Below are 26,721 nucleotides of genomic sequence, written 5' to 3'. Positions count from 1 at the left end.
ACATCCACAAGTCCAGAGAGGATGAAACAGTCGGGAACGTGGACAACTGCATGTGTCACTGACGCGCCCAGTGGTATGAGCCTCACTTTTTGCCTCTCTATGCTGACAATTAGAAACGGGGGAAGGCATCACCGATCTCCCTTGGAAATTTCCCTCAACACTACGTGTGCCGCTTTGTTCTTACCCTTGATTTAACTTTTCATTCATGCTTCTGACCTAGAATGATCGAGGCTCGAGCTCTGGAAAGACTGTAAACATTTGGCCAGCTTGGCTTGGCTGCCTGGCAAAGACCAGGTACTGAGAAGCAATGGTGATGAGGGCCTTCGTCCTGCTGGCCATCTTTGCAGAAGCCTCTGCAAAATCATGCACTCCAAACAAAGCAGGTATGCCCTGGTGCCCATCCCTTTCCCCAGAAAGATATGTTTCCTCAATCTTTCCTTTGCAAGGCTCAGAGCTCTGTGCTTACCTTGTTATAAAAATGCAATAATGTAGCCAAGTAGACAGAACTTAAGCACTCCCCCCCCAATGCCAATCAGACTTTTCCCACAGGAAACAAAAATGCATTAGATAAACTTAGACTTTTTTCGGTATAAATTTAAGGAGTACAAGTACAATTTGTTACATGGATAAACTTAGACTTTTTTATAATTAGAAAATGCTCTATCTCCCCCCCCTCTCTCTCTATACACATACATTAAAAACATCTTCACAGTTTTTGACTGTTGAGTTTCTGTCCTGTGCCATAAATCAGTGTTTTACAATATGTATGAAATTGATACTTTAAAATTTTAAGTTACTGGCTAGGTGCTCACGCCTGTAATTCTAGCACTCAGGGAGGCCAAGGCGGAGGCCTGCTTGAGCTCAGGAGTTCAAGACCAGCCTGAGAAAGAGCAAGACCTAGTCTCTACTAAAAATAGAAAAATTAGCCAGGCATTATGGTGACAGCCTATAGTCCCAGCTACTTGAGAGGCTGAGGCAGGAGGACCACTTGAGCCTAGGAGTTTGAGGTTGCTGTGAGCTAGGCTGATGCTACAGCACTCTACTCAGGGCAAGAGAGTAAGACCATGTCTCAAAAAAAAAAAAAAAAAATTTTAAATTATGTGTTCATTTTCATGGGGGGTTTAATATCTATTTATATATATTCAATACATCTAATCTGTGGTTTCACAGATATATTCCATAAAATAAAATTAGAGTTTTAAAATGGACCAATTTTAAATACGCATCAAGTGTAATGCAGTTATTAAACTAATGTAGCAAAAACTATAAAAGTGGAACTTCAGTGACTGAAGTTTGGGGAAAACTTCCATCACCACTGGTAAACAATAGGGAGGAGAGTGTTATTTTAACCTACTGCTTTGCATGTTCAGGTGTTGCTGCAATCCACTGTTCCTTACACAGATTAACATGATTATCATATCTTTCTAGATGTCATCCTCGTGTTTTGTTATCCCAAAACCATCATCACCAAAATCCCCGAGTGTCCCTATGGATGGGAAGTGCATCAGCTGGCTCTTGGAGGGCTGTGTTACAATGGGGTCCACGAAGGAGGTTACTACCAGTTTGTAATTCCAGACTTATCACCTAAAAACAAGTCCTATTGTGGAACCCAGTCGGAGGTAAGGTCAGGCTGCGCAATGCAGGGTTGCTTAAGATAGAGCAGCTGGGCTCAAACGTGAGATGCCTGTTGTCAATCCTGTCTTCCAGATTTCCTGGGATGGTGGTGTTACTTTAAACCTTCTCTTCTGCCTAGTTTAGATAACTCTTTTAGCCTGACTTTTATTCTCTTAATTTGTCACCGGGACTAGCCAGCTTACCTTCTGTGAGTAGAAGCAAGCACATGTCCCACATCTAACCCACTTCAAGTTCTGAGTTTGTGCTCACAAGCTGCCATCCTTCCTGGGTGGATGTGTGAGACAACCTCCGCCGAGGCTCTGAAGGGGTGACAACATGCGTTGGAATATTTTAAGGACATGGCCAAAGTACAACACAATTCGTAACTTGATTGTGTAAAGTGCCCAGGTGAGGAATCATAGAATGAAAAGGAAACACAAACATCCTCTTGCCAAGTATCCTATGACAGAGGGAAATCTGAGACTGCCCGATAAAGTCCCCAGCTCAGGGCCACAGCACCAGTAGGGATGTGGCCATGAAGGGAGGCTGGGTCTTCTGTCCCTCCCTCTGTGGTCCAGCATGCCTACCACCTGGACTGCCAGAAGACTGCACATCTGCAGATTTCAGAAGATGAAAGCAAAGAGCTTCCAGGGCCACCTCCCCTTCCTAAAAGCCTCACAAAGACTCAGTGATTTAGTGGGAAGAGTCACAGGTATGATTAGCAAAACATCATGACTTTGAGTATATCTTGGCAAGGTGAACTAGAAATCATCTGTGTGGTCTCAGGTAGGTCACTTCTCAAGTGGATATTCGATATCTCTTACAGCTGATATTCTGTGCTCTTAGAGTCCAACAAGTCAGAGGAAAGAGTCTCAGAAATAGTGTTTATGGGCCAGTCATGGTAGCTCCTGCCTATAATACCAGCTCTTTGGCAGGCTGAGGTGGGAGGATCACTTGAGACCAGGAGTTTGAGACCAGCCTGAGCAAAATGGTGGGATCCCATCTCTAAAAAAAAAATATCAGCCAGGGATAGTAGCACGTGCCTGCGGTCCTAGCTACTTGGTAGGCTGAGGCAGGAAGATCACTGGAGCATAGGAGTTTGCGGCTTCAGTGAGCTATGATGGTGCCACTGCACTCTAGCCTGGGTGACAGAGAAAGACCTTGTCTCAAAAAAGAAAAAGAAACAAAAGAAATAATGTTTATGGTCAGAAGGAGGAAAGAGCAAAGAACTAGACAGTAACATTCTAGAAACTGGAGATGGGTGAAGCATTCACTTAGGATACCTGGGCAGGAGAAATGGATAAAAAGTTGATGCTGGGAAATAGATTCTTGAGCCAGTTCTTTTTGGTCAGAGCCCAATGAGTATATGGATTTTTTAAAAGCATATAATATCAACCTAAATTATTTTAAACAATTTTACTTGAACGGACACAAGAACTCTTTACAAAAATTATCAGCTCACTTGCAGACAAAAAGAGAGGATGCCACCGTCAATGGTAGACGCTCCTGTCTCTCCACTGGTCTTTTTCCTAAGCCGTCTTCATTGACTTTTCCCAGAGCCCACGTTCCCATCTGGGGGGCGCCGGGCCACCCTGACTGCCTCCTCCCTTCCTCTAGTACAAGCCACCCATCTACCACTTCTACAGCCACATTGTTTCCAATGACAGCACGGTGATCGTGAAAAACCAGCCTGTCAACTACTCCTTCTCCTGCACCTACCACTCCACCTACCTGGTGAACCAGGCCGCCTTCGACCAGAGGTAAGTTGCTCTGCAGCGTGGCGGGCTGGCGGCCCTGCATGTGTGCTGCAGTCCCTAGCAACCAGGCGTGTTTCAGTCCTTATGCAAAATTCTCTCCCCTTTTCAGAGTGGCCACTGTTCACGTGAAGAACGGGAGCATGGGCACGTTCGAAAGCCAATTGTCTCTCAACTTCTACACTGTAAGTGGTCTCCAGGTTCCCTTTACTGTCCTGTGGCCTTTCCAGGAGATGATGGGATGCTTCCGCGGGATTCATTCTTCCCCAAGCTCTATGCAGAGCCTCACTCTTGGATTCAAGTTGAGACATAAGCTTTGGGTTAGCTTTAAACCTCTTTAAAGACTAGGTGTAGGGCAGGCATGGTGGCTCATGCCTGCAATCCTAGCGCTCTGGGAGGCCGAGGCGGGAGGATCACTTGAGGCCAGGAGTTCAAGACCAGCCTGAGCAAAAGGGAGACCCTGTCTCTATAAAAAATAGAAAAATTAGTTAGGCGTGGTGGCATGTGCCTGTAGTCCCAGCTACTTGGGAGGCTGAAGCAGGAGGATTGCTTGAACCCAGGAGTTTGAGGTTGCAGTGAGCTATGATGACACCATTGCTCTCTAGCCCGGGCAACAGAGCGAGATGCTATCTCAAAAAGGAAAATACCAGGTGTAGCAGAAAGTCAGATTCACAGACTGGATAGAAGAGCTGAAAAGTGCCACAAGATATATAACCTTCCCATTTTACAGATGAGGAAATTGAGACAAGGTCAATAGTAGTCAATGATAAGATAGCCAATGTTGGACTCTTTTTTTTTTTTTTTCAATGTTGGACTCTTAATCAAGATTAATATCTACTGCAACTCACTCTGGAGATTTATATTTAGGATTTAGCTCTTCTTAAAACCCTTTAGCACACGGAATTGAGCTTCCTGCCTGGGATAGGACTAAGGAGAAGGGTTGGGCTGCTGCCTAATTCTCTGGTCTCTGAAACCTTTCAGTTAGTGGGTTTCCTTGCTGTCTAATTTAGGCAGGCTGCCTATGTTGACATTGAAGTTAAACACACACTTTGGTCTCTCCCAAAATAAAGTGCTCCAGAGAAACTATGGCAGTGGCCATTAGCCCAGCTTCTCTGCTGTTTAGAAGGGGTGCTTTGTTTTTCAAACCTGCAGCTAGCAGTAAGGACACATGCACATAGAGACACTGGCCCAGCTGGCTAGAGGAGGATGCAGGCAGAAATACAAACCTTTACATGGAGCATTAGAACTGGAAGATATCCTTAGAGGGCATCATGCCTAGCCCATTCATTTCCCAAAGGAAAAAGCTATCCCACCTGGAACTCCACTAACTTTGAACTCTTTGAACTTGCTTCACCTGCTGTTGGAAACTATTTCTTTTTCTTTTTTCTTTTTTTTTTTTTTTTTTTGAGACAGAGTCTCATTCTGTTGCCTGGGCTAGAGTGCCATGGCATCAGCCTAGCTCACAGCAACCTCAAACTCCTGGGCTCAGTCGATCCTCCTGCCTCAGCCTCCCGAATAGCTGGGACTACAGGCATGTGCCACCATGCCTGGCTAATTTTTTCTGTATATATTTTTAGTTGTCCAGCTAATTTCTTTCTATTTCTAGTAGAGAGGGGGTCTTGCTCTTGCTCAGGCTGGCCTTGAACTCCTGACCTGGAGCAATCCTCCCGCCTCGGCCTCCTAGAGCGCTAGGATTAGAGGCCTGAGCCACTGTGCCTGGCCTGTCTGGAAACTATTAACCTTGCTAAACTCAGAAGGTGAGAGCTGGAAGGGACCCTAGAATAACCTGGTTCAGATTAGAATCTGAAGCTCAGAGGGAGGAAGTGATTAGCCCAATACCCTACAGGTAGTTCAGAGCAGTGCCCATTCTAGAACACAGACCTGCTAACCATAGCCACTTCATTTGTGAAGGGAATGAAACTTAAATTTCAGGGCCTGACACAAAGCCCTGTGTCTAATTTTGTTTTGAAAATTTTGATTCTTTCTATCAAAGAGGGCTCTCCAAATTGTATAAGCTTCAAGGTTCCACAAAATCTAGATCTGCAGGCTGGGCACGGTGGCTCATGCCTGTAATCCTAGCACTCTGGGAGGCTGAGGCGGGCAGATTGCTCTAGGTCAGGAGTTCGAAGCCAGCTTGAGCAAGAGTGAGACCCCATCTCTACTATAAATAGAAAGAAACTAATTGGCCAACTAAAAATATATAGAAAAAAATTAGCTGGGCATGGTGGCGCATGCCTGTAGTCCCAGCTACTCGGGAGGCTGAGGCAGGAGGATCGCTTGAACCCAGGAGTTTGAGGTTGCCATGAGCTAGGCTGACGCCATGGCACTCTAGCCCAGGCAAGAGAGTGAGACTCTGGCTCAAAAAAAAAAATCTAAATCTGCTTCTAGCCACATATCACTAGTGGCTAAATACTAAGAAAAGGAAAAGGAATCTCATACAGCCCGTGACCTACAATAGGGGTAAAATACAGCGTGGGCCACCGGGATGAGGAGAGGACGGCGAAACCACCGCAGTCACTGGCGAAGGCTTTCCAGAGAGGAAAATAGACTTCTACGCATTGACAGCAGTCTCAGGGGACTTCCTGATGACAGGCTGCCTTTACTATTGAATTCCTGTCTGGAAGTGGATCATTGTTATTTTAACCAGATAAAATTGTAGATACGATCCTATGAAGGTTTTACAACAGTTGGCCATGGAGAGACGTCAGGATTGTTGAAAATCATCAGCCGTGTTGGGCTGAGTTTCAGACACAAACCAAATATCAAATCTTAGAACTGGAAGGAGCTCATTTTAAAAAAAAAAAAATTAAAAGGCATGTTCTCAGGGCTGGATAGACCTGCTAACAGGATACCTCCTTGCACTGGTATAGACATGAGACTAAGGCCTCCCCTGAAGCCCACCGTGACCCCTGCAGGACAAAGGGACCTCAGCAAAGAGGGAGCTCTGCTGCACAGGAACCTCGATACTGATTAATATTCCCACCTCGGTTTCCTATGCCTGCCCCACCGGCTTGGTATTTTTTTCTCCTCCCTCCCTCTGCTTTGAGAGCATTCTTGTGTGTTTCAGAAGCAACAACTGCTCCCGCATATATTTCCATCAAATTACCAGAAACAGAGCTGTGCCCTACATAGCACAATGGCATCAATGCTCTGCTAATTGCTTAGGATTGGAGAGCTCCAAATGCTGGGCTCCTAAAGCGCCAGCTCTACTTAGCGCGCTTCCTCTTGCTTTTCTCTGCATCGCCCTCCCACCCGTTCCTGCCAGGGGCCATGGTTGGTATTCCTAGAGAAAGTTATTTTGACTCCCAACAAAAAACACAGGAAGGTAGTCAGCTTCCAGAAGTGGCCTGGTGCTGTGTGTGGTTAAGAAGACGGGCCTTGCCATCAGACCACTGGTTTGAAGTCTTGCTCCACATTTGCTAGTTGTGTTGGGCAAGTTAGTTAACCTCTCTGGGCCTCCATCTCTGCATTTGTTAAGTAGAGATAATGATAGCATTTACCCTGTAGGTTTGTTATAAAAATTAAATGAAATAATCTTTGGAAGCACAGTGTCTGGCACAAGTTAAATGCCTAAGAAAGGAGTAATTCCCATGACTGTAAACTTTGACCCTATTTAAACTGGAAGCTCCGAGGGCTCCTAGCATCGTTACTCCTAGAGAGCTGAGCGTCAATGTCAGTGTGGGATTAGACCGACTTTTATTCAATCACAACGGTACTGATCATTCCTCTTAGAGAGAAAGGAGAAAGCTTGGGATGGAACAAATGCAAACAATAGAAACCCAAATCACAAACTCAGAGTCAAAACAAACCTCAGAGGTGATCAAATTTGACTTTCCACCCAAAGCCTAAAACCCTTCCACAAGATTGCTAAGTAAGGGGTGGCCTCCCTGCCTCTCCCCGAGACAATGGTGATTGGGGCCTTCCCGTTTTAGATCAGCATATGAAATCTGACACCCTGCACTCCAGCCATTGCCCTGGTTCTGTCTTCTGAAATGACACCATGTAATTATGGTGCTGACAGCCCTTCCAATATCTGTAGCTAAACATCTTCCCCAAGCTAAACATCTGTTCACTACTGGCGTTTCATCCACCACCCTAGTCACTCTTCTCTAAATCTGACAGTTGGTCAGTGCCCCTATTAAAAAACAGAGCCCAGAATTGAAATGTTGTGTTCTAGATCAGTGGTCCCTAACCTTTTTGTCACCAAGGACCATGGAAGACAATTTTTCCACAGAACAGGGTTTGGGGGGTGGGTTGTTGTGGGCTGGAAGAGGGGGAAGTGTGGAGCTCAGCTGGTGATGTGTGGCCCATTTCCTAAGGGGCCACACACTGGTACGAGGCCACAGCCTGGGGCCTAGAGACCACAGTTCTAGACCTTGTCAGACCAATGCAGGGCACAGTAGGTCAGAGGTGACCTTTTAGGTTCTGGAAGACTCTGGGAACATATCCTATGATAATAAATGTCACCACCATCTCACATTGAGTTTGTGAGCAAAAGCAAGTTCTAGATTTTTCCACATGAACTATTGTTAAACAAGGGGTACCCATCCTTAACTTGTGTCACTGGATAGTTGTGACTCCACCTTTCAGTAAAGTGAAGGGACTGGATGGCATGATTTTTCAAGGCGGTCTTCCATTCTCCTCGATAAACAAGTAGTTTATGTAGCATTTCTATGTTTCCAGGGATGCCAAGATAAACTTTCCAGGTCCCTCCTTATCCAAGGTTTTATTTTCTGTAATTTCAGTTGCCCATAGTCAACCATGCTCCAAAAAGATTAAATGGACAATTTCAGAAATAAACAATTCATAAGTTTTAAATTACACACCTGTTCTGAGCAGCATAATGAAATCTCGCACCATCCCACTCTGTCCCACGTGGGACATAAATCATCCCTTTGTCCATTGTATCCACTCTATAGACACTACCTGTCCATTAGTCACCTGGTAGCTGTCTCAGTCATCATATCCAAAAAGTACAGTGGATATTGGGTTCAGTACACCCACAGTTTCAGGCATCCACTGGGGAGCTTGGAACATATCCCCTATGGGTAAGGGGGGCTCTACTTAATCTGGAAATCACTTGCTAATTTTCATGTTATGAAGAAAGTAGGGAAAAATCGTGCTAAGCATTGCCTTAGATGTTGGGTGAGAAAGCAGAGAACCTGATCATTCAAAGTATTCTTTTTCAGAAATTGAATCAATGGAGCTGGTGCTATTCTCTACTTTGTAACAGAATCAGGCAGGGCTCCCCCATGAGTAGAGGCTTCATCCCAATATCCTAATACTCTGCTGGCTGGTCCCTGGGAGGAGTGGGAGGAGGACCTCTGCTTGAGGACGACAGGTGGTCCCCAGGGAAGTTCTCATATACAAAATGGTCTCTCGAAACATGACAGATCTCAGAAAATAACAAGGGACCTTAAAAATCACTATAAATCTGCCACTTGAACCTGCAGATAAAACTAGCAAATCCCTTATGATTAAGAACATTATTATTTAATTATGGCAACCATTTTAAAGGGTGCAGGGGCCTGACAAATGGGAGAAAAACAGCTGAGTTTAGGTGACTGAGTCGGGGAGCCCTGGCTGGGCCTCCAGTCTGTAAAATAATGTAAGAGGCTACAGAACATGCAAGGGACTCTGAGTCCTCTCAGCAATGTCCCTGTGTGTTTAACATGTAAGGAGTGAAGTCCATCTTAACCAGGCATCCTTGCTGAACATCCGCTCCTCCTGCCACTGTCTGCCTATTACAGTTCCGTAAATCTCCAAGCCCTATCTTTTAAATAGTACCCTGGCCTAAGCTTTGTTCTTCTATTATATAAAGTCACAAAGGTTATTCCCATTTTGCATATGGAGAAACTGAGGCCTGCAAGGCTGACTTGCCTGCAGTGTGTCCCAAGTTAGCAGTGGGAGCTGGGGTTAACCTACAGTCCTCGCCCTCCCATCACGATGCTTTTGTCTCTGGAGGCCACAGAGTAGTTGAAGGTTGTTGCTAAAATTGCACAAACCCAAGATGCAGAGAATGGAGAGATCAGCTTCCTTTGGGTAAGGCCACTGGAAACGCTGCTATTATTCCTAATGACTTGCCCAGAACGTTCTGATGAAGACGGCAGGCAAACACCACTCATGCCAAGCCAGTGATCAGAACCTGCCGCTCAAAGCGAGGTGATGACTCCCCCAGGGCACTCAAAGCTGCAGCCCCACACTTCTCCACCCACCCCCATGGCCTCTCTAACCGCATCCCCTCCCCACTCTCCACTGCCCGCCTTGCTCACTTGCTCCAAGCCTCCTTGCTGTCCTGCCAGGGCCCAGGGCCTTTGCCCCAACTCAAGCAATCTGGCCCTGGTGGCTGCACGGCCTCCTTCCTCCCTCTCTCTCCAAGGCATGCTCAAATGCCATGTCCTCAGTGAAGCCTCCCCAACCACTGTATTTGATTGCAACCTGCCCTTCCTCACACTCCCAATCCGCCTTGTCCTTATGTCTATTGCATAATAGATTCTCTATATAATGTACTACATTCCATTGTAACAGACTATATAATTGACTTCTTGTCTATAGTTGGTCTCCTCTGCTAGAACCCAGACTCGCTGGAGACAGACATCTTTGCTGTTTGTTCACTAATGTATTTCAATATGCAGAATATCTTGACATAGAGACTATCCCAATGTAAAGAAAAGTGCCCCACATGTGGTAGGTGATCAGTAAGTTGTGGTTGTTTTTGTTGCTGTTGTTGTTAATGTTACTGAGAATCAGATCATAAATTTTCCAACCCAGGCTGAAATCTGCTCAGGCAAAAGGTAGAGAGGAAGAAGGGCAGGGAGGCGCTGTTTGTGTTCAGTAGAACACAGTGACTCAGCATCCCTGGGCTCCACTTTCTTCCCATCAGTCAAATCTCATTGTCATAAATGAAACATGCATACAGTATGTGTTTTGCCATGGCCAGCAAGGGCAGACTGTGTGACGTCCTTGTCCCTTCTAAGATGGCACTAGCATCCTAGAAGCTGAGGCTTCTCTGGTCCTGGAGAGACACTCTGTGGTCTCAGGCGCTTATGTCTTTGGGTTAATTCTCACCCCCACCCCATCCCAATTCACCTGCTCCCGCCAGACCCAGCTGCTCAGTGTGAGATGTCATAACACCCAGTGTCAATTTCCTTCCAAAGAATGCCAAGTTCTCCACCAAGAAAGAAGCCCCCTTTGTCCTGGAAACATCCGAAATCGGTTCAGATCTGTTTGCAGGAGTAGAAGCCAAAGGATTAAGCATCAGGTAAGCACATTTCCTCTAGGTTTATATTTTTAAATATAAAGAAAAGACAAAAAAGACTAGCTGATACAGCTTTTCCCATTCAAATACCAAGCCTGCCTGACCCTGCTTAGCTTCTGAGATCAGACAAGATCGGGGGTGTTCAGGGTGGTATGGCCATAGACATGAGATGCTTTTTAATCACCAGATGTTTCTAGGCATGAGACTCTCTGGCTCAAAATGATGCCATTTTGTTTTATTTCTAGGTTTAAAGTGGTCTTGAACAGCTGCTGGGCCACACCCTCCGCTGACTTCATGTATCCCTTGCAGTGGCAGCTGATCAACAAGGGGTAGGTACCACTGTCCCTGTACCACCTGGACAGGCCTGAGCAGCAGAGCCAGGTATGTCCAGGGCTACTTTGCTCCGGCTTGTGATAGCTTGGGAGCAAGAGGTGGCACCTGTTGGGGTGACATCAGTGGCATCTTCTGTGCTTCCAGGCAAAGTACAAATACTAGGAAGCACTGCGTAATGCTTCCTTGGTACCAGGTACTGTTCTGAGAGCTTTAACCTATGTTAACTCATTGAAGCCTTATAGTAGGAAGGTAGTATTACTATCATCCCCATTTTACAGATGAGAAAACTGAGGCACAGGAGAGGATAAGGAAGGCTGGATAGTTTATATCCAACCAATTTAAATAAAATTATTATTTTTATTATTAATCCAGTAGATAATGGGAAGCTTTTAAAATCTAGAGTAGAGGACTGAAGTAGTATCGGAATTGTACGGTAGAAAGGCTCTTCTGGGCGTCATGTGTAGGAAGGTTTAGAAACCGTGCGTGCGAGGTGAGGAGACCAAGCTCAGAGGCTGCGGCAGTGATCGCACAGAGGTGATAAGACTTGAGCTGATCTCGTAGCCAAGTGAACAGAATTACAGTCATAAAAGGGAGAGAAAAGGGAGAGAGAAGGGTTTTTTTTTCCCAATTAATTTTCCATTTTTAATTATTATGGGTACTTAATAGTTGTCTATGAGGTGCAGGTGATGTTTTGATACAGGCATACAAAGTGTAATCATCACATCAGGGTAACTGGGGGATCCATCAGCTCGAGCATTTGTCATTTCCTTGTGTTGGGAACATTCCAATTCCACTCTTTTAGTTATTTTAAAGTCTGCCCTAACTTACTGTTGAGTGTAGTCACTTTTTGTGCTATGAAATATTGTATTCATTCTATCTAATTAGCTAACTATGTTCTACACCCATTATCCTTTTTCTCAGAGTGAGAAATATTTGGGAGCTAATTGGGTGGAGGCAGAGGGAGTATCTGAGGGCTATGTGACAAAGATGGCTTTGTGTCGTTAAATCTGTGTACTACAAGGCGGAGGAGTGGTGTCAGCGGCTGTTGGGATAGGGGGTTTCTGCATAAGGGAGTGTGGATTCTGCCTGAGTTCGGGGATGGGCACACTAAGCTTCACGTGACAATTGTCCGGAAGTACTTAGAATTGTAACTTGGGAAAACAGAGGAGAGGTTGAGCCAGACAGAAAATGTGGGCATCACCCACACAGTAACAGTGAACAAAGAAGATGCCATTCCCCAGACAAAGCAGACCTCTGTGCCCTGTTATCATCAGAACTCATCAGGCCAAGGAAAAACTGCAGCCAGGGACAAAGAAAATTAAATAACAAAGGTGGAGCTACTTAGGACCTTTGTTTCTATTTGACAAACACTTACACAGCTCTTAGAATATACTGGGCATTGTTCTATATGGGTGCTTTACACATACTAATTTATTTAAATGTCACTAAACCCTCTATAAAGTAGATAGTATAATAGGCACTATTTTATAGATGAAAAACAGGCACAGGCAGGTCCAGAAACTTGCTGAAGAGCTGGAGCTTGCAAGAAGGAGATCTGGGGTTCAGTCTCAGGCAGTGCTACCTGCTGAGCAGGCTGGGCGGAGCTTCCTGCAGAGATGGGGGCTTAACCTGGGTACTTGCCCCACATCTGTCATTGATTGAATGGTTCTATTCAGTTAGGTTCTGTTAGCAATGGTGCAGTCAAATGACTTCAGGAATTCTGAAATCAATTACTGACCTACAGGGACCTGAAATTACAGCCAGGCACTGGGAGCCTCTCTCGGGCAGTGGTCATTGGGCAAAGGCTTCTACCACTCATGGAATCATCTCCCTGCAAATAGTTCTTGTGCTGTTGCTCCCACGTGACAAATGTGTAATATAGGCGCCTGTAGCTTTAGGGTGGTCTGTACAAGTGATCCTCAAACTCTAGTGGACACACAAACTACCTAGGGCTCCTGTTACACATGCAGGTGCATCATAAACCTACCATGTCAGACGATCTCTAGGGAAACCCTGGGAATCTGCATTTCAACAGACAGATTTAAGACATTCTGATCAATTTCTCCATCCTGCCTAGTTGACTTGGCACCCCAAGCTTGGAGATGCATGCCCAAAGGCCAGTGCCAAAGGGGAGAACTGGAAAGTCCACTCTCACAACCTTCCAGATGATTTTTGATCACAGTGGGCCCCTTTGGGAAAACTCAGTGTTCAAGAGATTACAACAGCTCTAGCACCAGGAATTCCCCTGTGCACACAAGTGCACGCAAAGCAGTGCACCCATCTCAAAGGCCCATCCCGTGTGGGGAAGGAGACTCATGCAGTGACAGTGTAAAAGCCTCCTGTGGGCTTCCTCCATCCAGAGGTAGCTGACACGGCCAGTGCCCAGAGGCAGCAATGCCAGGCATCTACACCCGCCTAGCATCAGCCACCTCCCCGCCCTCCAACAAAGCTCTGTTTACATTATTTTCCACTGGCTGACACCATGCCTGGGGCACTCTGGCTGCAAAGAGCTATTTTAAGGACTCACATCTTGAGTTCATACGGGGATCTCAGGTTTATTGACCAAATGATCCTACCAGAGTCTTGTTTCACAACTTGGAAAAGGCCCCCAGCTTCGTCACTGCTCGGAAGCCACCCCAAACTGAACTGGCTCTGGCCCCTGGTCCAGATCTGAAGGTCCAGCATCCACTCGTGTCACTCCCTCACTATCAGACCTGCCATCCTTAGGTCCAGCCCTGAATTTGGCCCTTTCATGTCTGGTTCTAAGGGAACAGGGCGGGCACATCGTGAGGGTCCTCTGGGGTAACTGGGCCCCTCTCTGGTGTGTGCGCTGGTGGGATTTACAATGAAGTCACAGAGACTCCTGGAGCAGCGTTAACTTTGGGTCCCACTGTGGTGCTGCTTACTGGTCTTGGGCTTCTCAACCCACGGACCTTTCCCTATAAGGGGACAGAATCCGGTGTCCCTTGTCACCTGCAGATAACAAGCCCCCACACTCAGTTGGGCCTCCCTGTACATTCCCAAGAATGTCTGCTACCAACACCTAGTTAAATGGCACTTAAACAGGCGATCAGTGTGTCTTTGTTAAATGAAAAAAATATTTTTCCTTAAACCAGGGTTTCTCAATCTTGGCACCGTTGACATGTTGGGTGGAATCCTTCTCTGTGTGGGCTGTCCTGGGTGCTGTAAGACGTTCAGCAGTATCCCTGGCCTCTGCCCACTAGATGCCAGCAGCCCTGTCACCCTGTCTTGACAACCACAATGTCAAATGTGCCCTGGAGGACAAAATGGCCCCTGGCTGAGAATCCCTGGTTCACAAAATGCCCATCTGTGTCTTTCATCTATTTTTCTTTTGCTGAATTATTAACTTTGGAATTTTATACACATATTATATTCTCATTATAGAGAATTTGGAAAAATACAAAGAAGAGTGCAAAAAGCACCCATAATTTCAATACTCAGTAACAGCCAGTGTTAACATTTAGGTGGCATCCTTCTAATCATTTTTTCTGTGCTTATATTAAAAATATGCCCAGATTATTATGAAGGTTAGTGTATAATAAATATAACTTAAATAATATGAATTCTGATTTCCAATGGCAAAACCTCATAGTACACACATAGAAATGCACTGGGTGCGACGTGAGCCTAGGCAGCTGTGACAACACTGGGAAATGCTGTCCCAGCACCACTGTCTTTTTTTTTTTTTTGTATTACCCCCGGGGTCTGGACACATGCCAGTGCTTGGGGACAGAGGTGTGACTTACCAGCTGTGTGGCTTCTCATAAGTCACTCCCCTCCCGCTGGACGTTGTCTGCTGAATGGAGACAGCCGTATCCAACTCTTATCTCCTCAACTTGGCCCCACGGGTGTGAGGATCACGTGAGGTGCTGCGGCCAAAGTGCCTGGGGAAGAGGGAGGCACCGTGTGAAGACCTAGGGGAGTGTCGCTGTGTGTAAATCGGCCCCAGCGGGATCTGCTGGAGCTCCATGAGGTGACAGTTGTCTCTTCCTTCCCGCATCTGCCTCAGTTGCCCCACGGATGACACAGTCCTCGTGCACGAGAACGGGAAGGATCACAGGGCGACCTTCCAATTCAATGCTTTCCGGTTCCAGAACATCCCCAAACTCTCCAAGGTTTGGTTACACTGTGAGACCTTCATCTGTGACAGCGAGAAGTTCTCCTGCCCCGTGGTGAGCCACCTCTCTCCTGAAGGACAGTGTTACCCGCAGGGGGTTGTGTTTTGAGCCAGAATCACAGTCAGGCCAGTGCAGTGGTGTGCCGGGGGCATTCTGGAGGAAATGGCATTGGGCGAAGGGGCAGATGCTGCAAGGTGCAAGGGAAATTCAAGGTGTAGGGGGCAGGGACAGGCTCTGGGCATAACTCAAAAGGTGGGTGTTTTCGGTCTTGATCGGGCAGACGGAGGGTCCACCTCTGCAACTCCAGGGAGATGCTGCAGGAATTCCTGACCTGGGTCAAGGCTGATTTGACTGTGTAAGAGGAAGGCCCAGGAAATCTGAGCTTTAAGAAGCTGTCATAAGCCTGGTGGTCACTCAGGTCTGAGAGCCACCACCTTAGACACTTAAAAGTACTGAATCCCAAACTGTTACCTTCTCTGGTCTCTTTGGACTAGAGATCTCAGTGTTTTCAAAGAGGCTACCTGCCCACATGGCCCATAGTAATCAACAGAAATAGAGATTATAATCTCTATTTCTGTCCATTCGTTTGGCCAGAAAATGGTCCTTTACAAGCACAAAGAGGAAAAGGGAAAGAAACCAAAGGGTGCAGAGCCAGGGAGAGGATGGAGGATGGGAGAGGTTGATCAAAGGATGAGTACTGACACTATGTTTAGTCTGTGGCCATGCTACCCTGAACGCACCTGATCTCATCTGATCTTGTGAAGCTAAGCAGGGTCCGGCCTGGTTAGTACTTGGATGGGAGACACCGTATTCAAAGAAAGAAAAGGAACCTAGAGCACATTTTTCAAGTGTCTATTTCTCAAATCACTGTGATGAGAGTAACTGTATATAAAAGCCTTACCAAAAGAAACAGCTCTTATCCAAAGCAATGGTGTCAGTCCTTCCACACCCAATCATCTCTTCCACTGTGGAGTTAACAAAGTACAGCTTTCTGCATTTACCCGAGTTGGAGAAGGGATGAAAAAATGTCTCCCTGAGCTATTTATCTTTATCTTTTTAAAAAAAGGTAACTAATATTGGTTGACCAGGGAATCTTGAGTCCATCCAGTTTGTGGCTTTTTTAAAAAAATCTCTTTTCTTTCTCTCTTTTCTCTACTTTTTGTTCATTTCTTACCCGCCCCCCCCCCGCCCCGCCCCGCACCCCTCTGGGTCTGCAGACCTGCGACAAAAGGAAGCGCCTCCTGCGGGACCAGACCGGGGGCGTCCTGGTCGTGGAGCTCTCCCTGCGGAGTAAGCAGCTGCTCTGTTTCCCAAACGGTTGCCTTCACTCTGGGCTGCGTCCACAGGCACAGCCAGTTTGAGCATTTTGACCGAATTGCCAAACCAGCTGTGCCTGTAGGCACAACCTTCACCTGCTCCTCGAGCGCTCCGGCGAGGGGGGTGGGGGGAGAAGCGCGAGCCAAACCAAGGAGCCCAGGTTGGTTAACCGCCCTGAGAAGTTCTATCTGTGGCCTCGGTTCCAATGCCCCAAGGAACTGGAAAGTGCTGAGCTTCCAGAGCATGCAGGGAACAGTAACCATAGAAACTGAAATGTCCTGGCAATGTCGCGTGCAAGTCCACAAACCTTGACCGACCATCCAGCACCATTGAGCTGGGCTGGGTACGGGGTTCAGAAATAAATGAGATGCCTGCAGGCCCTGTCCTCAAGGAACTTATCGCCCAGCAAAAAGAGAGATTCCTCTTAAAGCGGGTGAGGCTGGGCAGATTCTATGGGAATATAGGCTGAGCATCCCTAATCCAAAAATCTGAAATCCAATATATTCCAAAATCCGAATCATTCTGAGCACCAACATGATGCTCAAGGGAAATGCTCACTGGATTTCGGATTTTCGGATTAGAGCTGCTCAACTGGTATAATGAAAATATTTCAAAATCTTAAAAAGAAAAAATCTGAACTCTGAAACACTTCTGGTCCCAAGTGTTTTGGATAAAGGAAACTCAACCTGTATATGGCAAAAGGATTCAAACTAGCGCAGGGCTCATGGAAGACCTCTGCTGATGATCTTAAAGTATGACCCGAAGGATGGCGTGACATGTGGGGAGGTAGGGGCTGTAGCAGCCAGGCCTTAGAGTACAGTTGCCCAACTACGGCTGAGGGCTAAGGCCCAGGCCACCGTCTGACTTTGTGTGGTTTGCAAGCTAAGAACACTTTTTATATTTTTATGTGGTTCCAAAAAAAACATCAAAAGAAGAACAATGTTTCATGACATAAAAATTATATGAAATTCACATTTCAGTGTCTATAAAGCTAGTTTTGTTAGAGCACAGCCAAACGCATGCATTTAGATGTTGTCTACAGCTGCATTCACGTTTCGACCACAGTGTGGACTAGTGGTGGCGGACGCTGTATGGCCTGCAAAGCTGACAATACTTACTGTCTGGTCCTTTCCAGAAAGTTTACCAACCCATGCCTTAGAGAAAAAATGTGAAAGGAAGCCTGTACAACCCTGGCATAAGCTTTGCCTTAAAGGATGCCTGGTGGTTTGATCAGGGGAAGATACAGTCAGGTTTCTGTTTAAGAAACACAGCTGTGATCTTTTCTTAAACCTTCTGCATTCTCTCTCTTTACTCACTACAGGCAGGGGATTTTCGAGTCTCTATAGCTTCTCAGGTAAGGAGAAGAGATACTTTGGGAAATGTCATGGGGCAATGCTGTGAAAAGGCAGACATGTGTTCTAAAAGAAGCTTAACTTTAGCCCCAACCAAACCTTTAAGGATTGGAAGTCACACATGAAAGCACACCCGAGTGGGGCTGGGGGGAGGGGCAGAGAGGTCTTTCTCCAGCCAGCCCTGACCTCTGAAGGGAGGGGGGATCGAGGGTGCCCTGGATGGAGCAGAACTGAACCCCACTCCCCCAAGTCTCAGGAAAGTCATCACCAAGTGCCTTTGCTTGGGTCCCTGCATTTGGAGAACATGGTTTTCAATGACCTTTTTATTTAACAAATATTTGAGTTCTTGGTAAAGTTCTGTCCCTTATTAGCTGAGTGACTTTGGGCAATGACCTTGCCCTTTCGTACCCCAGTTTCCTCTGTGAAATTGGGCTAATGATTGCCCCTACCATTCACGGTTGTATGGATATTTAATGACAGCCAAGGGCACTAAACAATGATGCGGGCTCACAGCAAACATCCGGTGAGGGTCAACCGTAATTATGATGACTGTAGCAGACACTCTTCTAGGCATTGTGGCTACCGCAGTGAACAAGAAGGGCAAAGCCCCTTCCCTTCCTAATATCTGTAAAGTAAGCGGGGCAGGAGGCGGGCCTTGGCTTAGAGAGCCGCCAGGGAAGCCCCTAGAGGAAGAAACATTTCAGCTAAGACTCACGATCTCACCTGAATGATGGCCAAGTGGAACCACTTGAGGAGTGGGGTAAGGCAGTTCCATTTGTTACTAAACTCACAGAGGCAGGCTTTGCTCTAGTAATTACAGGAAAATCACATGAATCAGCTTTTAAAACTCCAATCCTAGATTATAATCTTTAAAGACAGTTCTATAGCAAAAGCCCTCGAGCGAAATGCCCCATCACTGTATGGTCAAGGTGCAGACTCCCAAAGGTCCCAGGTCCACACCCGGGCTTATCTGCCGGGTTCTTTGTACTGATACCGAGAGCTGCAGAATCCCCAAGGGATAAGCAAAACTGACTTTTTATAAAACGTGCAGAGTTTTGTGAACACCTACTTGGGAACCCCTAAATTGACACTTGTTGAGTTAACCCTTTCGTGGAGTTGCAACAGGCCTTGCAGGTGTGTTGCTGAGCGCCGCCCCGCCCCCGCCCGCTCTGGTCCGCAGGTGTTCTCCACCACCTCGTCGTGATGCTGGGCATCTGCACCGTGCTATAGGAGCCAGCCGGGCAGCTGCGGCTCCTGCGCCCAGAGTCGTCCTCAGCCAGTGCAAACTCGTGTTGATTGTGCTGCCGAACAAACAAACGCACAGAAGACCACAAGGTTGAAGAGCAGAGACTAGCGCTTTGCCGAATATGTGCTCCAGTGATTTTGGGGAACTCGCTGATGGCTTTCCTGTGGTGCCCCGCTTCTTCCTGTCACTTCCTGTGCCCTTCTCCTGCAGCCGGGGGACAAGTCTCCTCTCCCCACATTTGAGTCAGAGCTGCATGGACTCCTTTGAAGGCTATTCTAATTTTTAAAAGATTAGCACACCCAACCAAGGGCAGCTGAGCATTTTGCAGAGAATGTGGGGCATAACCACATTGCAGAGAATGTGGGGCTAAACACAGGATGCACAGGAATAGCCAATGTTGCTGAAAAGGGGCTCTGTCATAGAGGCCGTGTAGTTCTACCTAAGGACCAGAGCTGAGCCCCAGGCATGGGGTTCCAATCTTTCAACAAATCACATGGGAAATGATGTGGGAATCAGAGCGGAATACAATAGTTTTGCTCAAACCTGAGTAATACAGAGGAAATAGATTCTTGAGAACCTGTAGTACTAACCTGATTTGTTTTTATTATAGGGTTTCTTAAATATTCATAAATATGATATAGGTATAAGCTTCTTATTTTTATAGCTGACATATACTTCTAAAGTCAAAAGAAAATGACAAATAGGTATAAAACAACAAAAAGAATAAAACTCACATTCATTGAACATAACAACGTGGCATTGCCCAAATGAAAATGCTATTTACAACATAACTATGGCGTGACTTCCATGACACAGGTTCTCTCACCTGTAACCCAATTCTACATATGCTTCGTGACACTCAATGTTCTTTATTTGCTCTACAAAGAAATCTTCGTTTGTATGGAATGCTCTAAGCTCATTTAGCCTTTACTTAAACATTCCAGCCCATATCTGTTTTTGTCCCATTCACTTATGACCATTGGAATGGAATCAACAACAACAACAAAAAATCAGAAACACAAATGCAAATATAGTACATGAAATCACGTGGCAGCACAAACTCATAACATGGTCACCCAGGTGGGCCACAGTATGCCTATATCAATGAGTAGTATCGTCAACAAAATAAAAGCTGAATGAACCAAATGGTAGAGAGTTGCTGGAGTGTGATAGGAAGAGCCTGAGTTCTTAAGTTCTTCTCTTAGTCACATGCAGATTTAATTCAAGGGCTTATTATTTGAAAGCAACATGTCAGTTTGTCTTTCTGCTTTTAGCATATTTGAGAAGTTTTGCAATCTGCAGTTTAATGGCTCTTTCAACAACTTTTGTTGGTGAACTCAGAAATTAAACTACTTATCAAATCTCTGGAGACATGAAGTACATGTTTGTTTAGCAATAGGCTAGAGTGGAAATGACTCCTTGTAGTCTAAACGTGGTCTCTAAGCTGGTGCTCCCAGCCAGTTTGGGATCTCTTCTTTTTGTAAACTTATAGTTTTTTTTAGTTAGGAAAAACAGAAGACATATTTTATTGGTTCTAGTCAAAAACTCTTAAATAGTGTACTCATAGCCATATTCATAAATCCTTAGCTGCCAGAGCAAAACAATGTTGTATTAGTTTTGCTTTATTTTACCATTATGTTTTATGATCTTGTATCTCTATCTGGTGCTATGGAATAAATAAAATGCCTAAAGTAAATAACCTATGACTACAGTTTACAGTGTTAATATATCATGTTGACAGCCAATTCCTCAACCCTCCCAGGGGTATCTAAACTAAAGCTTGTTAGACTCACATATATTCCACAAACTTTTATTTATTCTATCCTACATTTACACTTCAACAACTCCAGTGTTGGGTTTCTGATGAAAGGAGGGAAAGCCATTTTGTATAATTAACATTTGGGGGGCAAATGTCTCTTGGGTCATCCCTGTCTGTAAAGCCCTAATGTCTCTCACCAGCAACCGGATGTGTTTTGACTTAATGTTAACTAAGAGCCCTGTGATGTTTAGTTGTCCTTCTTGTTTAATAACCTCTCTATTGAGAAATTAAGAGAAAGTGCTCTCAAAACAATCTCTTTTGTAAATTCTCATTAGTGCTAAACATAAAACAGACATTAAGAGAAGGAGGAAAAGTACATTCTCCCTTAGGTATCCTTGGTTGACATAGAAAAAAAACACTGGATACAGATTTAGGACACTGCTCTTATCAAAATTCTTGGATATGATCCCTGAAGACTCCCTCTCTTTCTCTCTCTTTCTGTCTCCATATACAGAGATATGTGTATGTATGCCTGCATACATATATGTATATGCATATATTTGCACATGATGTCTGTGTATGCACACATGTATATGTATATTTTATGTGTAGGTGTCTCTGGATGCCAGATACTTACAATGTTCAATAAAAGGGCAAAAGTAACAAAGTCTTTATTATATGAACATAACTTATATAAGCATGTGGGCTAGGGCTGAAAGGAAATAGATACACACACACTTAATACAAATACAAAGATGGGACAATAATAGACCACTGCCTTAACTGACCCCATTCCTTCATCCATCTATCATTTTCTAATTAATGAATTATGTTACCTCTACACTTTTGTGCATAGCTCTATTAGTCCTTAATATTGTGTAACTACCATTTATGTCTCCTTCTCCCTAACTAAACTGCGAGCTAAAAGATCAAGGGAGGCCAAGCGTGGTGGCTCATGCCTGTAATCCTAGCACTCTGGGAGGCCGAGGCGGGTGGATTGCTCGAGGTCAGGAGTTCGAAACCAGCCTGAGCAAGAGCGAGACCCCGTCTCTACTATAAATAGAAAGAAATTAATTGGCCAACTAATATATATATAGAAAAAAAAAATTAGCCAGGCATGGTGGTGCATGCCTGTAGTCACAGCTACTTGGGAGGCTGAGGCAGTAGGATTGCTTGAGCCCAAGCAGTTTGAGGTTGCTGTGAGCTAGGCTGACGCCACTGCACTCACTCTAGCCTGGGCAACAAAGTGAGACTCTGTCTAAAAAAAAAAAAGATCAAGGGAAGTGTCATATTCTCTTGTGTCCCACAGTGTGATAGCTGGCACAGAGTAAGTGCTTAATAAATGCTCCTTGGATTAATCGAATTTCATATGAATACATGGATGTGTGGACAGATGGTTGTATATATGTACGTATGTATGGATACATGGATGGATGGAGACTGGCCCAGCTCTCTAAGAGGCCTCATAGTAAAGGTGGCCTTGTTTCCTTTCATGGTTGAGCAAAGTGTTTGGGGTCCAGAAGCCATGATCCTAAACAAGGGAAGAAGTTATGGAGCATGAGGAGATAAATTTTGGTCCACTGTCTCCATGCTGGAGTAGCAGGGAAAACTCCCCTGTGCCCCTCACATAAATGCCCTCTGCCTTCCCTCCTTCTAAGCATCAGTCTTGATGCTGAAGGCCTTTGGGGAGGAGCAGATCCTAACACAGTGAAAACAGAATTGTATTATAAAACCTTGTATGAAATTTGGTATCGAATGTCTTTAATAAACCCAGAAGTAGCTTATTTCCCAGTACAGAACTTAAACATATCTCCACAAAGGCAGCTCACAGGTCCAGCAAGAAAGAAAATATTCCTGGTCTCACTGGTTCTCAATCCTTCGATCATGGCAAGTTCAATAGGAAAAAGTCTCAAACACAATATTTCATTCACATTGCTGTGCCGTATTCAGGAGCAACCAAACAGAAGATATCCGGATGTAAGGAGTTGCAAGAGATGAAGAAAGAAGTACTGTAAATACATTAATGGTTCAGTAAATCTATTAAAAGAACCATGCCACAAAACAACATGGCATCCTCTTCTTTGTGTAGAAGGGAAAATAGTCATAGCAGGAATGGATGGTTTGTCTTTGCTGGAGATTTTTTTTTTTTTTAAATTAAACTCTTCATAAACGAATGAAACATTCCACTTAAAATTCAAGCCTTGACTGCATGAGTTTTTGCTCAGTGGATGGGAAAGAAATTCAGCAGTAACTTGAGAACAGGACATTATGCATTCGGAAGCTGCAGCACTCCGGGAATTCAGGGCTCAGAACCAGGCCTTCCAGCTTGAACAGCCTCGGTGGCCCTGTTGGAGTTCAGGGACTGCTCACACCTTAGGGCTGTTTTCCCTGCACACATCCCGATATGCCCTCAGAAAGGGGCCCCTATCTCCTTGCAGGCTAATTAGCTGATAGGGAAAATGAGCACCACGGGATGCAGCCACGGAAAGGCAGGACAGTGCCTGCACCCCCCTCCCAGAAGGAAACTGGGTTCGCTGCAAATTCAGGAGTTAATGGGGTGGAAGTATCTGGCAACTAGGGCAGTCACACAGGGCTGGGAGCAAGAGCCCAGACCTGGCCCCCAGGAAATGAGCCCAGGGTCTTCAGAGCCCACGTTGCACTGGGGGCCATCGCTGGGGCAGCAGGAGCAGGACGGCTGGACGGCGCCCCCTAGTGGGGGCTTGGCTCATACCCAGAACCACACCTCTTAAATGGGATGTTTCCTGCGTCCCAGCGAAGGGTGGACCTTGCTGTGACTCCGCACGCACCATGAACGAAAACACTCACCTCACACGATCTCCGCGACTTGAGCCTCTTCCTCGGTAAATTCGGGGAGCGAAATAGTGAAGCCTTCCTTGCCTTTCAGCCAGAAAGTCATCTGCTCTCCTTTGCCCTGTGGGAGGCAAAGGGAGGCGCCGAGGAAACACAGGGTGGGACAGGGGAGGGTCTCCCAACAGATGGAACCCCGGAACCCCGAGGATGTTCTCCGGCTCTCTGATAAGCCCGGGCAGCCGTCAGCAGTGGCCTAGGGTTGGGGCCGGTGGAGACTAAAAGCTTGTTGCAAAGAAAATCCTTTTTAAAAAATAATAGAATCTATTGAACCCTTAAGCATGAGTTGGGCACCAGGCGAAGCACCTCACATACATGTCCACCTTGACTCGTCACACCCACCTTCCAGGGCAGTATTATCACCATTCCCATTTGCATACCACAAAACCGAGCCCCGGAATCAGACAGCAAGTGCGTAGCAGGACAGGATTCCAAGCTGGGCCTACACTGCTGCCTTCTAGAAAAGTCTTCCTCTTACCTGAAGGCTGTTGACTGGATGCAGTGGGCGTGGGGCAGCCTCGGTAGATGGGGAAGTCGGTGCCACTCGGGTCCCCTCTGCTCCCACCCAACATGAGAGTCACAGTAACCACCCACCACTCCAGCCGTGAACATCTCCCCTCCGCCCCCCGAGCAAGGGGGATCCAGAGGGGAAGACGAGACTGTGCCATGACATTTCACTGACAGACCCAGGCAGGGATGAAGGAAAAGAGACAGAATTTTTTAATGTATAGAGGTGAGGTTCTAGTACCTCCAAGGCCGACTGTGGACTTCCTCCCCTGTACCTGAGTACTTTAGACTCAGGAGAGGCGACACAGAGGAAAGGGGACGTTATATTTCTGGGCTTGTATTGCTGCTGCTTTGTGTGAGGAACTGGGCTGGGGTGTTTGAGAGGAAGCCAGGGGGCCATTTGTGACAGAGACAGGAGGCATCCATCCCACAGGGGGTGGTCCGGGTGGGGCTAAGGCGTTCTCTGTCGGAGGTTCCATGTTTGACTATTTGAGGGAACTGAAGGAAGAAGACTGGCAGTCACGAGAATTTCCAGAGAGCCCTGAGGTCTCTCTGCATCACTCTGTGGAGACGCATTCATCCCACCCAGTCTCTAGACTTCCCTATCAGAGACCCAAACGGGGCAGGGCCAGGTGGGGCGCAGCTGGCCCGTCTTACCTTGACTGGAATGGTGCCTCTCTTCTGCAACTCGTACCCTCCCAGTGCCAGCAGGGCGCCTGCAGTGCTCTGCGAGACCTGGATCCGGAGAGCTGCCATAAACCAGCCATTGCCTCGTCATAAACTCGTCGGCGGGCTGGGGCTCCTCTGGAGCGGGAACCTATACTGCAGGACTTCTCATTAAGCAAGACACAGACCCCGCTCCAAAGTCTGGGACACTGAGGCCGAGCCCCCCTACCCCGATGGCATTGCTGAGACATTGTTGAGTGCTGCTTAAACCTTAGTGTGTTCAGTCTAGAACAGGAGGGAGAACTGATTCCGTTTGCAAGTGGGTAATTCCCATGAATGGAAGTTCACTGGGCTTCTTGGGCTTCCTGGGACGGTACCGGACCTGGGACATATGACTGAAAATGTAGTTTGTAAGCAGAAATGCAACTAGACTCAGGGTTGAAGCCTATATAAGCAACTCTACCTTTAAAAATGTATCCTAAAAACCTTTACCTAGAGGAGAGAAAAAGTTTAAATCTGAGAGACGGTTAAATGTGTGTTTGAGACTTGGTTAACTTAGACAATGAAGTAATCAGAGGGCAAAATTTTATGGGTGTGCTTTTATATGTTGTGGCAAATTTATAAACTCAAAATAATATTAACCTCAACTCTTTGAAACTTAAATCACTGAGTAATTCTTTTTTACATGTCTTGACTGGTAAATGACATAAATGTGTCTAGCGATAGTCAATGTGATAAAATTTCTATAATGCAAAAATATGTGATGTTCCCTGGAGTTCCTGCTCATAGATTTCTTCTGCACCACCAAGAATACACTCTACATCAGGAATGGGCAAATTACCACCCACAGGCCAAATCCAGACCACTGCTTGTGTTTACAAATAAAGATTTATTGGAACATGGCCGTTTCATTTATATATTGTCTACAGCTGTTTTCAAGCTACAACTGAAGAGTTATGTAGTTGTGACAGAGATTCTATGGCCCCTGAAGCCTAAAATAGTTACTGTCTGGCCCTGCACAGAGAAGGTTTTCTGACTCCTGTTCCTCATTTAAATGATTGTATTACCTGTGTGTGGCTGTTTAGAACAGCCAGCCTTGGAAGGGGCAGGCCAGGTGTGTTTGCATGGTGAGCACAGCGAAGCCCTGTCTACAAAGCTTTGATCTTATTCTCCAGATGGAAAACGATAGAATGCAAATGTGTCTTCTAAAAATATCCCCCAGTTAAAGATAGGGGACTGGAGGGACAGCAGTATTGTGTCTACGAAGTACTGGCAATGATACCCACGCAAACTGCTGCTCTCCATTCTGGATGCCATGTTCACAGTGTCCCCAAACAGACAGTATCTGGGCATGGTGATGCCCACCACGCCAGCCACCACAGGACCTGAGGAACGGAGAAGCAAAGGGCATAACCAGTTTGCACACCCCAAGGTGCTCATCGAGTCAATAAATGCAGTTCAAGGAATATTGCTTAAGTGCCTTCTTGGGGCAAAGCATGGCAATATGTCTTAAGGTTCACAAAGAGGCAACCTATAGAGCCCACCGACTCCTAGTGGAAAGAGACATGATCAATATATGACTGTGTTATTCGTGAACTTGAGCTGTAAACAAAGCCAAAAGCAGTAGGAATATGGGAGTAATTACTTCTGATTGGGCATCAGGTTTTATTTTAGTTGAGCCTTGAAGGAGAGGTAGGACCATGACTGCCTAAGTCATTTGTGAGGGCTGGTGCAAAATGAAAATACAGACCCTTTGTTCAAAGATTATAAGGAATTTCAAGACAGTGACAGAAGAGCATTAAACCAAGCGTGGGCCACTTCTGCACAGATCACATGCCTTTGAGTTGACAAACACAGCACATATCAAAGGGCACCTGACACAGAGGCACGGAGGGAAAGTAGCCAAAG

At 45.9% G+C, this 26,721-nt stretch overlaps 2 protein-coding genes across 2 annotated transcripts in view; one reads left to right on the top strand and one right to left on the bottom strand.

Annotated features, from left to right (window-relative positions):
• The first annotated feature begins 284 nt into the window (after window positions 1-284).
• TECTB (tectorin beta) lies at window positions 285-18,997 on the top strand. The gene is made up of 10 exons (XM_012771677.3): window positions 285-383; window positions 1,429-1,619; window positions 3,232-3,374; window positions 3,481-3,553; window positions 10,526-10,629; window positions 10,872-10,955; window positions 14,990-15,152; window positions 16,316-16,388; window positions 17,737-17,769; window positions 18,948-18,997. The coding sequence occupies exons 1-10, from the start codon at window positions 308-310 to the stop codon at window positions 18,995-18,997; spliced, it is 990 nt and encodes a 329-aa protein (XP_012627131.1). The 5' UTR covers window positions 285-307.
• Window positions 18,998-23,599: 4,602 nt separating this feature from the next.
• The window catches only part of LOC105875022 (guanylate cyclase 2G-like), a 30,337-nt gene continuing 27,215 nt past the window's right edge, over window positions 23,600-26,721 (bottom strand). Inside the window, exons 20-22 of the mRNA XM_076010374.1 lie at window positions 26,100-26,198; window positions 24,805-24,896; window positions 23,600-23,704 (exon numbers count right to left, since the gene is read on the bottom strand). Coding sequence (XP_075866489.1) covers window positions 23,600-23,704; window positions 24,805-24,896; window positions 26,100-26,198 — 296 coding nt within the window. The remainder of the gene's footprint in view (window positions 23,705-24,804; window positions 24,897-26,099; window positions 26,199-26,721) is intronic.

The sequence above is a fragment of the Microcebus murinus genome, chromosome 14 (assembly GCF_040939455.1).
Source record: "Microcebus murinus isolate Inina chromosome 14, M.murinus_Inina_mat1.0, whole genome shotgun sequence".
Classification (NCBI taxonomy): Eukaryota; Metazoa; Chordata; class Mammalia; order Primates; family Cheirogaleidae; genus Microcebus; species Microcebus murinus.
Note: the sequence above shows the minus strand (reverse complement) of the source record. Positions and strands in the feature narration are given on the sequence as shown.